At 54.1% G+C, this 16,567-nt stretch overlaps 7 protein-coding genes across 7 annotated transcripts; 2 read left to right on the forward strand and 5 right to left on the reverse strand.

Annotated features, from left to right (window-relative positions):
* Positions 1-435: 435 nt before the first annotated feature.
* On the forward strand, positions 436-1,084 carry CLAFUR5_09019 (uncharacterized protein; the record flags this gene model as incomplete). The annotated part of the gene is made up of 2 exons (XM_047908167.1): positions 436-951; positions 1,001-1,084. 2 exons carry the CDS (start codon positions 436-438, stop codon positions 1,082-1,084), a joined length of 600 nt encoding a protein of 199 aa, XP_047766615.1.
* Positions 1,085-1,687: 603 nt separating this feature from the next.
* CLAFUR5_09020 (uncharacterized protein) lies at positions 1,688-2,305 on the forward strand (the record flags this gene model as incomplete). The annotated part of the gene is made up of 1 exon (XM_047908168.1): positions 1,688-2,305. The coding sequence occupies one exon, from the start codon at positions 1,688-1,690 to the stop codon at positions 2,303-2,305; it is 618 nt and encodes a 205-aa protein (XP_047766180.1).
* Positions 2,306-2,581: 276 nt separating this feature from the next.
* Positions 2,582-5,274, reverse strand: CLAFUR5_09021 (uncharacterized protein; the record flags this gene model as incomplete). Its single annotated transcript, XM_047908169.1, has 11 exons — positions 2,582-2,765; positions 2,833-2,902; positions 2,991-3,075; positions 3,205-3,270; positions 3,332-3,469; positions 3,530-3,581; positions 3,630-3,676; positions 3,733-3,768; positions 3,834-4,081; positions 4,293-5,000; positions 5,229-5,274. The coding sequence occupies 11 exons, from the start codon at positions 5,272-5,274 to the stop codon at positions 2,582-2,584; spliced, it is 1,680 nt and encodes a 559-aa protein (XP_047766179.1).
* Positions 5,275-5,960: 686 nt separating this feature from the next.
* Positions 5,961-8,516, reverse strand: CLAFUR5_09022 (RNA polymerase II subunit A C-terminal domain phosphatase; the record flags this gene model as incomplete). Its single annotated transcript, XM_047908170.1, has 1 exon — positions 5,961-8,516. One exon carries the CDS (start codon positions 8,514-8,516, stop codon positions 5,961-5,963), a length of 2,556 nt encoding a protein of 851 aa, XP_047766178.1.
* A 1,005-nt stretch (positions 8,517-9,521) lies between these two features.
* CLAFUR5_09023 (Carbonic anhydrase) lies at positions 9,522-10,414 on the reverse strand (the record flags this gene model as incomplete). Its single annotated transcript, XM_047908171.1, has 2 exons — positions 9,522-10,186; positions 10,237-10,414. 2 exons carry the CDS (start codon positions 10,412-10,414, stop codon positions 9,522-9,524), a joined length of 843 nt encoding a protein of 280 aa, XP_047766177.1.
* A 2,783-nt stretch (positions 10,415-13,197) lies between these two features.
* On the reverse strand, positions 13,198-13,449 carry CLAFUR5_20080 (uncharacterized protein; the record flags this gene model as incomplete). The annotated part of the gene is made up of 1 exon (XM_059462924.1): positions 13,198-13,449. The coding sequence occupies one exon, from the start codon at positions 13,447-13,449 to the stop codon at positions 13,198-13,200; it is 252 nt and encodes an 83-aa protein (XP_059319105.1).
* A 348-nt stretch (positions 13,450-13,797) lies between these two features.
* CLAFUR5_09024 (Fatty acid hydroxylase vlmA) lies at positions 13,798-15,151 on the reverse strand (the record flags this gene model as incomplete). The annotated part of the gene is made up of 3 exons (XM_047908172.1): positions 13,798-14,532; positions 14,735-14,745; positions 14,848-15,151. 3 exons carry the CDS (start codon positions 15,149-15,151, stop codon positions 13,798-13,800), a joined length of 1,050 nt encoding a protein of 349 aa, XP_047766176.1.
* Positions 15,152-16,567: the final 1,416 nt, after the last annotated feature.

Here is a 16,567-nt window from a genome sequence, read left to right on the forward strand (position 1 = left end):
CTGCTACACACGATTGATTGGCCTATCATCGCGAGCTGGAGGGGCGTGAGGGGACACTGCAGGCCAGTGTCTCCGAGGCTTGTGCAGCATCCCGGTCGTTTCATGCCTTGGTGATATCCTCCCCGTCCACCGACTCGCCCATGGGCACCTACGACTCGAGCAGCAGGTTACAGCCTTCAACATCCGCCAAGCCTGACGCGTAGCAGTGTGCCACCTTCGCACAGGTACATGTCCTCGTCGCAGCCTATATCCTCTTGCTGGTCTTGTCTCACCGATCCGCCGTCCTCTTCCTCGTAGCCATTCGGAAGCTCGAACACATCCCTCGTCTACCACCATCCTACCACAAGTCTCGTGTCGCAGGCCATTGCAACGGCCCAGCTGACCTAGACAGATTACCACCCCCCTCCGCTCGTCGCACCCCTGTAGCAAGATACAATGCCAGTCTATCTGTTGCACGGCTTTCGCTGGCCACGACCGTTGATTCGAATCCACATTATCCTACAGAACCTTGACGACGCAGCAGCAGAATGGCTGGTCGCGCAAGGTACCACCCAGACGATGCGCAAGAACTTCAACGAACTCTACCCAGACGCCATGAAACACCTCACGCGACTGCGCTTCATTGAGCAGTACGATCCGAACGATCTCTCACCCACTGCAGCGAGCCAGCCATACGCTTATGTAGCAGACATTGTCGAGGAAGTCGAGCTTGGCGTTGATATCGATGAAGTGAGGGGCAGAGGTGTGGGTAATGATCAGTGGTCTGCATTGCAAGATCTACGAGACAAGATCGCGCCAGAGGAGAAGGTGGGCTGGTATGTGGTGGTGTGTGGAGACGAAGAACGATGGGCACCGCCAACCATGAGCCTGCTGCGGGAGAGTGGACATAACGGTGTCCGGCATGAAAGTGACGCGGACAGCTGCTGCCACAGCAACAAGCAGGGCTCTGAGGTGGGGTTGGAAGTCATTGATCGAAATATACCGTGCTGACAGTATGAAGGACAAGGACATCACGCCTGAGCCTGAGCCGAAGGGATTCAGGAAGTTCTTCGGGTCCAGCAAGTTGAGAGGACGGAGAAGGTAGCGTACGATGCCCACGTGCGCCATGTCACCCATACTGACGGCTTCTAGTCGCGCCAACTCGACACACAACCGCTCTCCATCCAGGTCTGAGAAAGCGCCGCCTCTTCCCAGCTCATCATATGGGTTGAAAGCCCCACAACTACCTCATCCCTCACTATGACAACCACAGTCGTCGGGAGGCGCCGCAGACAGCAATGCTGGAGGCAGTCCAAGCAGCCCTGCCTCTGCACGCCGTTCATCGACTACGCAGGAGCTTTCTGCGTCACCACCAACACCCAAAGGACGTGCACATGACTCTGGGTATGGGTCGCCTGTCAGACAGAACTCTTGGACTCCGGATACAGACATATCGATATCACCGATGAGACGCGATTCCAACTCGAACTCTCACACGCGCTCTGTCTCAAGTTCGCGTGGCGTGAGTCCTGTCGAAGTACGAAGAGCCCTCAACCCACTGGAACGAGTCCGCAACTCTAGTCCCGCAAAAGCGTCCTCGAGTAAACATACTAGTACTTCTACCATTACACCGACATCACATCCTCTCTCCCAATCGCAAGAACATGAAGAAGAAGGACCGCGAGCTTTGAATTCAACCCAAGCAGGAATGCAAGCACAGGCCACGAAGTTCGCCAAACCACTCTCCCTCCTCCACACCAAACCTGCAGGCCCCTCCTTCAAAGACCAAGCAGAAGACTTTGATGTCATCACCATGAGTCCCTCCCACACACCCCCAGCAGCACGCAGCCGTCGGCACTCCCGAGCATCCTCACGGGCCTCCTCAACAGTCGTGCCGACGCCATCAGGAGAAGCAGCAAACCCACCCCCAATACCCACCGCAATCCCCAGTGGCAGTCGACCAATATCAGCGCCCATTCTCCCCATTAGCAGCAAGTCCGCGCCTGATCCTTCGCCTTCATCTTCCAACGGCAGATGCACCACACCCCTGCCCGGCAACAGCATTCCCATAACCAAGATCCGACCGCAGCCAGGTCCGCCGTTAGATGCCGTCTCAGTCGCAGAAGGTACGAACCCTGCGGTGTATATGCCAACGAAGGGGGATGGCTTCCACCATGATCCACATAGAGAGAGGATTGAGAAGGGAGGGAGTGATAAGGGCAAGGGAAAGGGGAAGGCAGGGGTATTCCCGCGGCAGTCGCAGCAGAACTTCCATTTTGCGATGATTGCGAGTAATATCGAGAATGCTTTTGGTGCGATGCGGTGATGATGTTGATGGTAGGGCATGGACTGGGAGGTGGGGGACTAGCTGTATTTGAATGGACTTTCTAGCGAGGACGGCAGTGGACAGGTCTTAAGTTTCTTTGGTATTTAGAGGCGAGCTGATGTAAGATATCCTACTAGAGTCGAGACCTCCGAGCAGGACCAAAGCAGGACTCCTTTTTCCTTCTGCCGATATACAATGAACGATATTAAACCCCCAAACCCATTCCCTTACACATACACATACACCTCCATCCCCACCCCATCCCGTTAACATCATCTAAAAGAACCCACCACCACCCTTCTCCTCCTTCTTCCCATCTCCTCCACCATCACCTTCCTGCTCTCCCTGTCCCTGTCCTTCATCGCCCTCAGCCTGCTCCTGGTCCTCCTTCTTCCTATTCTTCCCACTAATTCCACCCCACACTCCAGACGCCAAACCTCCTACCCCTTTACCAACGCCGCTTTGGGGATCATGTCAGCAACGACAGCGGGACTGGAGTATGGGGATGGCGAATAAAAATGACTTACCCGACTGTATCGCCCACGCCGCCTAGGACGTCGCCTTTGCCTAGTTTGCCGACGCCGGAGCCGACGCCGCCTGGGGGGAGTGGTTAGTTCAGTTTAGGTTGAGAGCGGGGCGGGAGGGGAAGAGTGTAATGGAGATGGGGTTGGTAGGGAAAACGTACCTGTAACGCCACTTACTGTGTCGCCGAGGCCTTTGGTTGTGCCCTCGACGACACCGCCGGCGCGGCCTGGGACGTAGCCGCCGACCTGGTTGTGTGGGTTAGTCGCTTGCTCGCTGCTGTTTGGGGGGATGTTTGCTCATGTCCCTTCCCGCGGTGGAACGTTGCATATTCTTCCAGGAGCGAGCGAGCCGGAGCAAGCAGAGCAAGTACTTACCGATTTGCCAACGCCCTCAACTGTGGAGCCAGCGCCTTTGCCTACGCCACCGACTGTGTTACCGACCTATACATGGCGTTGTCAGAACATTGAGAATCGATAGTGGGTGATTACAGGAGACACTTACACCCCCAGTAGCGCCCTGAACCGCAGCAGAAGGATCTCCTTTCCCAATCCCACTGGTCGTATCGCCCACCGTCTGGCCGAGACCACTAGTGGCATTGGAAGCCGTGGTGCCTACGCCAGATGTCGCTGAGTCTGCGGTCTACATAGTATGAGAAGTCAGTCTTGATCAAAGATGCTATTGGTGTGTGAGGAATCTTGCCTTGCCGACCGGACCACCGACAGTGTCGCCTAGAGATTTGCCAGCACCGGAGCTTTGAGGTAGTCAGTATAGATCAACAACGCTGGAGGAGTGAACTCACACAGTCCCCTTCAAACCCTGTCCAACACCAGAAACAGTCTTCTGAGCCTATACCCCCTCATCAGTCCACTAACACAATCCCACCGACAACATGGTATACATACCCCCTGCCCAACCCCCGAAACCGTCCGTCCAGTTCCCTATCCCTCATCGTCAGCCCCCACTCCCCACATCTCTCTCTCCATCTCAGCCACCACGAACATACCTTATAAATCCCCGACCCCACCCCCTTCACATCCCCCTTACTCGCAGCGCCCCAAACATCACTCCCGGCCTGGGACAAATTCCCCACCGCCGAATTCGCCGCATCACTAACATCCTGCCCCGCCTGCTGACTCGTATCGCCCAAATTCTTGGTCGCGTCCGTCGTCGTCTTGGTGGCGCCTTGTCCGACTTGGTTTATTTTCTTGGTTACTGGGTTTGATTTCCCGGCTGAGGCTTTGTCGATGCTTCCTGCAGAAAAGAGGGTCCATATCAGTATCTACAGCGTCGGAAGGGAAGCGTCAAGAGCTGCCGGCTTGCGATGATGCTGCTTCATCGGCGACTTTCCACCGACGAGTGAGCCATGAGGGAAGCCATGACGCCACGAGCCTGGAGTCTGTGCGGAAGTCTAGGCGTGTGGGGACTTCGTCTCTGGTTGTAGGAGTAGTGGATGTGGACGTACCTGTAGCGGCGCCTACGCCCTTGTTCACACCCTTGCCCGCCGTGTCGCTAGCTTTGTTCACGCCCCCGGTGGCCGCGCCGAGCCCTTTCTGTGCGGTGTTTGTAGCCGTGTTTGTAGTCTTTTGAGCAGCACCGGTGCCCTTGTTCGCGGCATTCTGAGCACCTCCCGTTGCTGGCGTGGCCTTCTTCTTTTGCTCGCTCACTGGTGGCGGGATTGGCTTGCGACGCGCGGGAGCGGAGGAAGTGCTAGGGGTTGATGATGGGGGTTTGGCTCCACCTATTGCTTGGCTGGTAGTCTTTTGTGCCTCGCCGACTGCATTTACTGGCTTCTTGGCTGGGACAGAGGATGGTGTTTTGGCCGGCGTCTTCGCGGGAGTCTTCGCGGGAGTCGACGTCGAAGGCTTGGAGGCTGGTTTGGATGGAGCCTTGGCTGGTGTTGATGTCGTGCCCGATGAGGCGGGCTTCGCGGGAGTTGGCGTGGCCTTCTTGACGGGTGTTGCGCCTGCGGGCTTCTGTGCGGATGCGGCTGGTGTGGACTTCTTCACGGGTGTAGGTGCTGATTTAGCGGGAGTGCTCTTGTCGCCCTGAGAGGGCTTGTTTGCTGAAGGAGTTGCAGGCTTCTTGACCAGCGGCTTGCTGGCTGGGGGGCCCTTAGTGAGAGTCTTCTTGGGAAGCTCGTTGTCAACCATTGAGATCTTCGACGTACCAGCTGTTCGTCGTTAGCAACGATTTCTTCATAAATTCTCTTACTTATCCAACAAGCACACAATGTAGCGCTCAGAATGCCATCAATTCAAACAACATTGGCTCGCAGTAATATGACCTTTGCTGCGCACTGGATCGAACAGCCAGGACATACTGTTGTTGAAGTAGTAATAGCCAGCCGCGGCCGTCGTAGCGGCAATGGGAAGTGCCCTCCATAGGTAGCTAGACGTACCTTGGAGCTGATCGTTCTGCTTCTTCAGGTCCCCTACCGCAGACATAGTATCGTGTCGATATAATCGTCGTGCAATGAGAATGATTCAACCGCGAAAAGACAGCAAATGGAACTCAAAGTGAAATGTGTCCAAGAAGTACACTACTACCGTATCCTCACACATCCAAGTTTTGCGTACGCAACAGCACAGTGCGACAACTTGCCGCCGCCGCATGTCGTGAAACATCACTTTCGCGAGCTCCAGTCGTAACTGTGAGATGACGTTGAAGCTCATGACGATGCCATGATGTGTGGCTGAAAGTCGTCTCCAGGTTTTGGATGCTCGATATCCTTGATCCCGACAGCATCCAGCATTCCAATTGGTTCGCGAGGGAATGTGACCCGGATTATTGAGCAGTTGTGGCCGTGCATCGACATGGGTTGAAGGAGAGCTGGATTCTGGATATGGAGCGACGCGACATCATCGTGGAAGCCATGTGGAGACGGGAATCCAATGGCCATCGGAACCAGGGACCAGTTCTGTCGCCAGGAACGCTCCAGATCGCTAGGAGTCAAGAACGTGTCTCGTGATGCGACTGCAGAGTATAGTAATTCATTTCGTCTTCTGTTATGCTAGTGTGGCTCCTCGGAGCATTTCGTCGTGACTCTTTCCACCAACGCCTCGCTATGCAAAGCAAGCGGTCTCGAAACGAAGAGAACGCTACAAATCCACAAACCATCTGCGACGGCAGGCTATGCATCGCCAGTCCCATTCGTTTCCGCAGCCGCTCCCTCGTCTTCGCTGTCCCTGGCCATCTCTGCCTCGAGAGCTGCTTCCAGATCATAGTCATCATCTGCATCCTCGGGCTGGTCCGTCTCATCGTCCTCCATGTTCGCTCGAGGTGTGGACTCGGCTGTCTTGATCATATTGGTCAAGCTGGTGGTCCGACTCAATGCTTCCTTCTTGCGCTTCGAAAGTCGGCTGCCATCCGCCTCGTCCTCTGACTCTCGATCTGCCTGCTTCCTCTTCTTGGCAGACGACTCAACATATGTCGAGTCATGGGATCGTGTGCTTTCAGCTTCACTGTCGGAGCCACTTTCTAGATCCTCGAGCTCCGCATTTATCGCGTCCCAGTCCTCAGCATTCTCGGCCAGTATGGGACTGCTGTCCTCGCGCGATAGCTTTGGTGCGTACTTTTCAAGCTCTTCCAGGTCGGTATCGTCATTGAGATCTGTATTTATTGTGAGCCCACCATTGCCGTTGGGTGTTTCGGTGCCATCGGTCTCGTCTTCTGTTTGCGCAGCTTCCTCATCCGACGATGACAGCATGTAGTCCTTGGTCTCGTGCTCGAAGCTTTCTGGCAGGCCGGTCGATCCATTGGCAGGAGCGTCCGAGTGGATGCGGTATGGGTTCTCATCCAGTCGCTTCCACTGGCTGAAGCAATCGAAGAGCCAACTTTGCTTCACAATAGCAATGCGATTGCCCTTCTTCGCTGCTTGCCGCACCTTGGCTGTCCGCCTGTCTGGCGAAGCTATGATGTGTGTCGTCTTCTTTCCGATGTTCTCGCTGACCTTAGCACCGAAGCTCCTTGCCCAGACTGCCATGTCATGAGATTGGACATCCACTCCCAGTGGGACAACCCCGGAGAAGACAAGATTGACACCTGCCAGCACTTTTCGCTTCATGTCGTCCATGATGACTGCAGCATCGGGGATGTGCTCAAACTGGTCGACAGATCGCTTCTTCGTGTGTCCGGGTCGAAGCTCAGCAACTCGACTGCCCTTGCTCCCAGCAGTTTCGAGATCGTACTCCTCGTAGTACGCTGCGTGTATGTTGCGTAAGCTTTGGGTCAAGTACTGGAGCTCTGTGTCATCATCTTGGAGTAGGTTGTGCCGATAGTGCTTCTTCGGTGCAGTGTCTGGAGCGTCTTTCTGTTTCTCCCCATTACCGGACAACAGCTCCACAGCAGCTTCAGCTGCGGGCGACGCCTCGGCCTCAGCCTCTTCTTCTTTCTCGAGTTCATCAAGGATCCTCTGCTTTTGCAGCAGCGGACGATCGTCCAATTGTTTCGCGATTGTCTGGTCCTGCTCTTCTTCCTTGGACTTTATACTGCCGGCATCTTGCTTCCCTGCCATGGAAACCATTTGTTCAACAGCAGAGACTGCGCCGTTCGTTGCGGGAGGAGTGGTTGGGGCAGTGCTGGTCGCCGAGGCGTCACTGTTCGTGGTTGCGTCGCTGGTATCAGATCCTGCATCAGTCTTCTTAGAAGGCACTCTCTCCATCTTGGCAGACTCCGGCTTCGCCTCGAGTTCAGGTCGCTTTGGGAGGAAACTGCTGTTGACATCACCGATGCCGACGAAGAACTCGAACACTTTAACCTTGATGAGGTTCGAGACCCAGGCCCAGACGTCCGCTCGATCGTCAATGATAACAACCATCTTCGTGTCTACCGGAAACAGGCGCTTCAGGTTCTTCACTTGCATGCTGCCGCTCTCATCTCGGGAAAGGATGCGGTCTCCAAACACAGCACGATCTGGGTCGATGATCTTCGCAATGTTCTCGGCGTAGGCACGCGTGCCCATGGTGTATATGTGCATCTCGTAGTACTGCGACATGGTCGTCAAGAACTCCTTCAGGCCTGGTCGAAGCTTGATGTAATACCATGTGCCGGGTCTGCCAGGCGCATCATCGGCTAGCTGGAACTTGCAGACATCCTTCACAGCTTCGTGGTTGGGGTTTGACGGGTCATTCTGCCATTCCCCAATCGTCGGCTCCACACATGCGTGAATGACAGTCTGGTCCAGATCGACCACCAGGCTCAATCGTCGTGTTTCGAGTAGCCGCCGTTTGGCCTCCTCATCGGCTTTCGAGGCTTCAGTACAGGACACCAACAGGTCGGTCCGTCCGTGGGTTGTGTTGATAGTGGCTCGCGATGCCAAGCTCGTGGTCTCGTTGTATGAGGTGATCTCGTTGACGTCCTTGCCGCAATCGGCACAAAGGCCACCAAACTGGACCTCGTGGCGGCATGCCTCCTCGATCTCCCCAACGAGGGTTCGTCGCGTGAGCTCCTGTTCCTTGCTTATGCGTATTGATGTGATGGTGCCTTCGAACTCGCTCTCGTACTGAGACGGCCACCATCGCTCCACGGGGACGGTCTCCCTCGTGTCCTCGTCGAACTCCTCGCGAAAGCCCTTGAACTCATAGTAGAAGACGGCCTCGTTGCGCGCAACCTGGTCGCCGGCCTTTTTCAGCAGCTTCGTGATCCTAATCGGATACCGAAGGCTATCCGAAGTCTCGAGACGCACCATTGAAATGCAGCTGTCATATGGGTGTGGATGGGGTCGGTCACATGGTATGGTCGCACGGGCACTGCGCGGAGGAGCTGTTGTGGATGGTGGTCTAGCTCTATGTCACACTACACGTCACGCAGGAGGCACTTGTTCATCTACGAGTGAGGTCGCATGACTACTGGGCTGCCAGATGCATCAAGATGTAGGGATGTCGGAGGCGGGTCGCGTTGGGTTGCGTGTGTCGAAACGCGTCAATTGATGTCGCAGGTGGTGTGGGAGATGGATGCAAGGCACGCGACAATGATTCTGGTGTCGTGGAAGTGTCGCGTGGTGCTTCTCGATCAACAAAGGCGTTCTTGGCGCATTGGAGACCTGGAGGAAGAAGCTCTGGTATTTATGCTTTGGCTGTCGGGATGAGCCGAGCTGAGCTTGGTCACGAAGTGGGGCACATGCTCTGGCACGCACAAACAAAGCCGTGACAAGGAGGCCATTCCTTTAACCACCACCCGTCCTGAACGTGTGATCAGCACTGACGCATAGCCTATGCGCAACCTGATTGCAATTGGAGCCTGGACGGGCTGTTTCTGCACGAGCAACTAATGCATGTATTCTGTCTATATACTGACTGTCGTGGTGGCTATGTGTGCTCTCTTTCGGCCATATCATTAAGCGTAGCGACCGAGCGCTAGCCACACCGGAGTACGAGCTTGCGAGTACGTAGGTGAGGCGTCAACGAGGGAGTGAAGCTCTATACCAGCCCTCAGCTAGCCTTGGCGCCCGCTCTGATTGGCCAACTTTCAAGTTTTATGGTCACGTGACCTACCGCACTGTGCCTGTTGGCGAACTCGCAAACATATACTCGTCGCTAACGCCTATGTCGTCGTATAATAAGCACTGTACGTCGCGCAGCGGTAGCGTGGATTGCACGCTACTTTGCAGTCTAGAAGGGTTGGTAGAGAGCTCCACTCCGCTACGCTTACCTTTGGAGGTTCACAACCGCCAACAGCACATTTTACAGCAACATCATACGTTGATATCGTGGCGCCATACTTCCTGCTCAGACCTGGCTGAGAACGTGCTAACTCTCAGGATGTTTTGCATTTGCTGGTCGCTCACAAACATGATGTTTCTGGCGACGAACCATCGCAGACCTTCAGTACAAGGGGGAGACGTCAATGAGCCTTTGTAAGTCCAAAAGTCGCTGAAATTGTTGATCTCGGGCAGGAAGGCGCTGATATCCATTGGCACTTGCAGGCTGTGGTTCTCAGTCTGGTTGAAGCCAATCATTGGTGGTAATTGGTTGAAGAACGTGCTGTTCGAGTTTCCTGGATCGATGCGAATGGCCAGCACTGCGCGCTCGTGGCCTTCTGCATCCGCATGCACGAAATGGAGTTCAGCCTTCGAGCGATCTCCTTGGACTGTATGATCTGCTGGAGCGTGGATATGCCAGCTTGCCAGGTATACGGTCTCATTCATGCTGTCTTCATCGAATGTGGCTGATGGCAAGGTGGTGAAATCGGTCTCATTGTCCCGGTCAAGCCTATAAGCAGGACCATATCCCCAGTTGTGGAAGTCACCAGTCACGTTGGTCGGATAATTGAAGTCTAGAGTATGGTAACGCGACAGTCCTTGGTCGAGCCGAAGAGGAATTGGTGACTGTTGGCTGCCGGTCTGGCACATCTCCCAATCTGTGTGCGGTCAGCGAAAGGGTATCAGCGCTTCTTTCACTCCAACATACCTGGATTCAGTCGACCCCAATCGAAGGATGCCTCATATGCCCAAAAGCGAGGCTCTTCTGGCAGGGTGGCGTTGACGCCTTGTCGTCTGTGGAGGTTGTTGTTGTGTTGTATCTGAGGGCACGCTGAGGCTATGCTGAGCCACATCGAAAGCAGACGCATAGAGCTTTGAAAAGCCATCTTGAGCTGTGCAAACTGTGTGCAATAGCAAGCGATCGGATTGGTCGGAATCTGGTTTTTTGGGCTCAATGAAGGCTGGATCCTGTCACGAAATACACCTTGCTGGCTGGGACAGCATACTTGTACCTGCTACGACATCTTGACCTTCTCTTCATGGACACCCTTGACCAGGTATTCGACATGGCCCATCAGCCACAACCCGGCCTTTACTATCGTACGAAAGCGCCAAGTTTGACAGACGGGATATACAAGGCTCGCATGACCAACAGACCTACTTCTTGCGCAAAGAATGTGCTTGCGAATGCCAGGCCAAGGGTGCTGCGCCCAAAGGCAACAGCATGGCACGGAGACGGGCCCAATCTATCAAAATCGCCGCACAAACCTTGGAGTCTAGCCTCAGCGGCCAGAGCGTGCGACAGTCAATACAGCGCCAAGGTCCAAGGAGCTAATCGCCTCGACAGCTGCAAAGACGGGACCCTGCGGAGCGCGTACGAGTGGAACATAGGTCAGCATGCATTGACAACGTGGTGTCGACGCTCGTACTGCGTACGTCGCAGCGAGAAAGCTACATTTGCTAAGTCCGTTTGAGTCTTTACTGAACCTTTCTGCGTATCTTGAAGGAGGCGAAGCAATCCATACGACACACGAGCAGATGCGGCCGAGCACTCCGCTTGGCATCTGGAGAAAGAGCGAAGTCTATCAAGCGTCTGAGCTTGGCCCGATCGGCAGCTTCCGACAACGATACAGGACCATCCCTTTGCACCTTTTGTCGGTCCAAGTCAGTGCGGAGGCCCTGTCTAAGTTGTCTGTCGCTGCAAGGCTTGCACAGGCAATTTTGTGAACGTAATCCAGCTTAAAGCCCTGTAACCAGGGTAGAGACTTTTGTGTACGAGGTTGCAAAGGGATCCTGGTGATGACTCCGCCACAGACATTTGGGTTGAGGTACATCTGGCATCTGCCTGTTGAGCAAGTCTGAGGCGGGATGTACGACTACGCACGTGTGAGGGCGCCGCGACTTAGTGCAGCGACACAGTGACAGCATTGACCACAGCACGCCAACGGCAACCGTTCTGATCACACATTACAAGGCACTCTGGTCAGATCTCCTTGGCAAACACAACACGCGAGCATTTAGTGCCATCGTGCATTAGGCAGGCTGCAGGATTCGACCTCCACGAGTATCATATGGCCACGTTATCTGGAGCTTGAAATACAACTAATTGTGGCGAGCACAATGCAGCTCATGCTCTAGCTTTGCGACCATCACGTCTCCAAGAAAGGCCAAGGTGTCTGAGTGGCCAAGAAATATCTCAAACTGGAGATCGACTTGGAGGTTCTTCGGCGAACCCAATGTCTAGGGGCAGTACCATCGGACAGTGCCCTCGGGGACTCCATCAATTGCCCATTAATTTTAATCAATACGAGGAGGCCCGACTTTTTTGAAACATACTGCCTAACCCTCTAACAGCCCTCCTAACCCCTCCCAAACCTCCCTAACTACTAACCTTTACCCTCCTAACCCTTTACCCTACCCTCCCTAACCGCACGGGCGTTGTATATAGTCAAGAGTTGGCGGATTGTTGTTAAAGCTCGATTACGAGAGGATACTATCCAAATTCAGGATCCAGTTCTCAGACTTAGGGAGAACCAGCGCAATGGAAGGTATCCGAGGGCACTGTCCGATGGCACTGCCCCTAGACAATGGGTTCGGCGAAGCTTGCAAATACGGATTTTCCGAGGATCCCTAGCTTCGTCATATCACTTCACTTCCTTCATCTTGGAGGCTATCTGCTGGCGGACAATATGGCTTTCAGGTCGCATTCGTTGAATACCCATGGCCTGTCAGGTGAATTGTCAAGCCTAAGCAGACAAAGGGCGCTGCTGTCAGATTTCGAGCGGGACAAATAGCAGGCGCAACACTCTTCGAAACGACTGGCAGGTGGCGTTGGGTTTTGGTTGCACACGAGCAGTAGCCGAACAAAGATGCATGTAACACACACGCTCGCAGTCGCATCCTCGACGACGATGAGCCGAGAGATAAGTACTTCTTCACACTTGGTCTCACTGCTGGAACTATGTTGAACGAAGGCAGACAGATAATCAAGCAGCATGTCCATCAGTCTCTACGCCCGTCTCATCCTCTATTCTCTTCCCCTACAAAAATGTGCTGTTGGCGGTTGTGAACCTCCAAAGGTAAGCGTAGCGGAGTGGAGCTCTCTACCAACCCTTCTAGACTGCAAAGTAGCGTGCAATCCACGCTACCGCTGCGCGACGTACAGTGCTTATTATACGACGACATAGGCGTTAGCGACGAGTATATGTTTGCGAGTTCGCCAACAGGCACAGTGCGGTAGGTCACGTGACCATAAAACTTGAAAGTTGGCCAATCAGAGCGGGCGCCAAGGCTAGCTGAGGGCTGGTGATAGAGCTCCACTCCCTCCTCGCTGACGCCACCACCTACGCTCGAGTGTTCGCAAGCTCACACGTCGCTACGGTGGATGGCTAGCGCTCGTCGGTCGTTACGCTTAATTACTACCAGGCCATACACAAGCGCAATGCAGCAACGGTCAATGCAAGACAGGCCAAACATGTCACCTTGTCCCTCCTCCACTCGACTACATGTGCTGCTCAGCCGGCTCATTGCCATGAATGGGACAATGTAAGTCCGGGCAATGGGAGCATATCGTCAATGATGACATGCTCATCGTGCATAGGCTGTCGAACGGGCCTTTCTTGCGAAATGGACGATTGTGTCAGCACACTTGCACGTAGGCCAGGTCTGACTACTGAGTGGACCACCTGGACTTGGATGCCGCCGTCTCGAACATGGGATTTGCCTTTACCGTCACATGTCGACATCTCGTCCCGCACAGCTGAAATGGCGTATAGTTCCACGAGCAGTCGGTCTTATTTGCTCGACAACACACAGCTTGGCTCGTTGCCGCTAATCGCGGAACACAGTGGACCATCGACACCAAGAACATCACCATTGCCGAGTGAGACAGCATTGGCCACGGGCGCTTCATCCTCTGCATCCTCTGCAGAACAACAATCAGAGACAGCGGGAGCGCGAACCGTCCAAGGCTCACTACCGCCCACCTCTTCGCCAACGCCAGGAGGCGCACCCAGGGATGTGCAGTCCGTGGGCACTGACGCTAACGTTGCTGGTATTCGTGGCACGTAACATCAGAAGTTAGGATTTAGCTCACATGGAATCCTCACTCGAGAGCAGGTTGGATCAAATGGGTGTCTTGTTTTTACAAATTTGTCTTCGAGCCTATGAACAAATGAACTGCTGCATCAAGCAACACGACTCCTCGTGTACCCAGGGGTCCCTCCCACTCCAAACACCTCAAAACACCACATCGCCCTTCCTCCCACCCCTAATTCCACGCAAACAACGGCACAGTAGCCGTATTAACCCTATCAACATTACTCTCAACCATCTCAATCCTATTCCCCGCGGTCCCGAACATCTTATCCCACAGCAGAGTCTGCTTGCCATAATTATGACTCTTCCTCCATCCCTGTCGATGATGCAGATCATGATCCTCAGTCGCCAACTCGGCACCAAACTGTCTCAAGAACCACGCATTCGTCGACGGAGGCGTTGCATAAATTCTCACGCCCGAATGGCCCCACAGCTCGGTAAAGACGATGTACTGATGACATATCCACCAATCGTAGAACCCCATCGGAAAACCCATCAGTTTGAGCGTGCCGTAGGTAAGAGGAATCACAGCAATATCGAAAATCTCCTGCTCAGTATCGGCGTAAAGCGTCAAGAGAGGGTTAGGGTGCTTGGTCAAATGATGCGTACGGTGGAATTTCCAGAGACCGTCGTACTCGTGCATGAAGCGGTGGTACCAGTAGAACCAGAAATCCAAGACGATCCCGTAGAGTCCTAGCTCGACGGGGACCCACCAGCTGATTGTGGAGGGTGCTAGGCTGGTGCGGTAGGCGAGGAAGACGCTCATGAGGGGCCGGAAGGTGGATGTTGACACGAGGGCGTGAGCTACCTTCGAAACGCCGACGTCTGGGACTTCGTCACGGGCGTGCTTATCGCCGTCGAGGAAGCCGTGTTTGTGTCCGAGGCCGCGGAGCATGTGGATCTCGTGCTAAAACATTAGGGAGTCAGTACATCGTATTGACACGAGACAGCGCAGAGCTACACAATCGCAACAGAGCTAGCAGTCTCTCTTAGCACGACCCTGTAGGAGCCTGCTGTCGTGCGCATTGTCGTGTGTATAAGATAACTAAGCAGCTTTGAGACACTGCTAGCTCCGCCGCGACTGTATGTACTCCCTAGAATTTACTCACTATGGCGTTCACTTGAACAGAAGGGTGTTAGCTATACCCAACGGCACGTGGTGATGTCTTGATCGATGATGCTTTGGAGATTGATGCATCTTCCAATCTCTTTCAGCACGTACCTTTGAATGCCAGCGTGTAGAACAAGAAAGCGACAATCGCTGGAAGGTTCTTGCCCGTGTACGAGACGTAGACCTGATGGACAAGCATTGGCCAGATCGCATGTAGCAAGACCCATTTATGCTGTTGGTACTGCGAGAGGTACGGCATCTTATCGGTCTTTTGATGGACTGGCACTTCTTTGCCTGCCGTCGTTGGATGGAGGTGAAGGATCTCCTGTAGGTAATGATGTCTGTTCCATTGGCTGCGGTCACCGTCGCGCCAGGTCGACTTCATGGAGTCAGATGGGTTACGATCGACACCCATGTTGATAGTAATGAAAGGTCTGTCTCGTGAAATGAAAGATATCTTGTTGTACGGCATGCGGCATATCAAGGTGAGCTCAGTGCCTACATATATCCGCCACAATCAGACTTTCGGCATTGCCAAGTGGTGAGTAAACATGTCTCTAGCATGTGATGAAGCAGTATACTCTCAGGCAGCCAAATTACTACTCGGGAGCATAGCATGTGGTTGGATACTGCGCGCCAGCTGTGGCGTCATGGCAAGTTGTGGCATGACAGCTACTCTCCTCGGCGATGAGCCAATTGCTTGTCTCCAGGAGCTGACTTCGAGAACATCTCTCAAAATTCCGGAGCCTGCCCTATAGCCCGATCGGGATCAAGACGGTGACGATCATCGACGTGTGCGGCATATAACGTTGCACGAAACGACAAGCGCCGAGGCTTTGATTCGCGAGGGCAGAAGCTGAGTGGTCGAAAGGATATGTGGAGCCTCAGGCATTACCTTTGCCCGGATCATGCCGTGCGAGGCGATGCCGAGCGTGTTGTTCTGTTGCATCTTCTGACAGTTGTCAGTAATGCGAATGAGGACAGCGTAGGCAAAGGTACGCATGTTGGAGTATCGTACAAGCTGTCCAATAATGTAATGCAGCGAACGCGTGGCCTTAGCACGAGTCAACGAAAGAGCGCCAAAGATTTTCATGTGTCCTGAAGACCATGGGCGGCGACTCCCGCTTGTTCGTAGCAGGTGTACCCTGACGAGCGTCTCGACTGTATGTCTCACGAGCGTCCATCTCGCCGATCATGATGGATTCTCAATATGCGTCCATTATGCTCCTCGGCTGTTGTGTGTCAACTGCTACGGAAAGCGCCACTGTCACGTATGCCGTTTTGCTACTAGCAGTCCTTGCCCTAGCATCAGTAATCGATACACTGCATCCGAAAGTTGCCTTTGATCAAGTTGTACCACCGTTGCCCTGGCGAACCACCCGCGGCCATTGCGCCCAAGCCGCGAGAAAATTGGTTGATGCCTCGCGGTAAGACATGGCCTCCAGCATAAAGAAGCGAATATGAACTAGTCGCTGGGTCTGAGCATAGCAATTGCTCGCGAAGCATGAGCGAGATACGTGTTCCGTCTCGACCACAGTTCAGAGTCGCAGGTGCCTGGAGTAGATCCATCCGGATGGGCATCCACGACTGGCTGCGTTCTTGAGACCTTTCTCTGTGCCTCGATGACATCATGCATTACTTATGCCTGAGCGCGGTCTGCCGTCTCTGCACGCGAATTGTCTTCCTTGCTGGCGGAATCCCGCCGATGTGGCCCAGTCAGGCGAGACTGGTAATATGCTTTCGGTAATGGCATTCGTTGCATTGCGAACAATGAGGGTAGGTGCTGTCGTCCGAATTCAAGGAGCCATCTGGCCTTGTCTTGTGCGCCGGC

Source organism: Fulvia fulva, chromosome 9 (genome assembly GCF_020509005.1).
Source record: "Fulvia fulva chromosome 9, complete sequence".
Lineage (NCBI taxonomy): Eukaryota > Fungi > Ascomycota > Dothideomycetes > Mycosphaerellales > Mycosphaerellaceae > Fulvia > Fulvia fulva.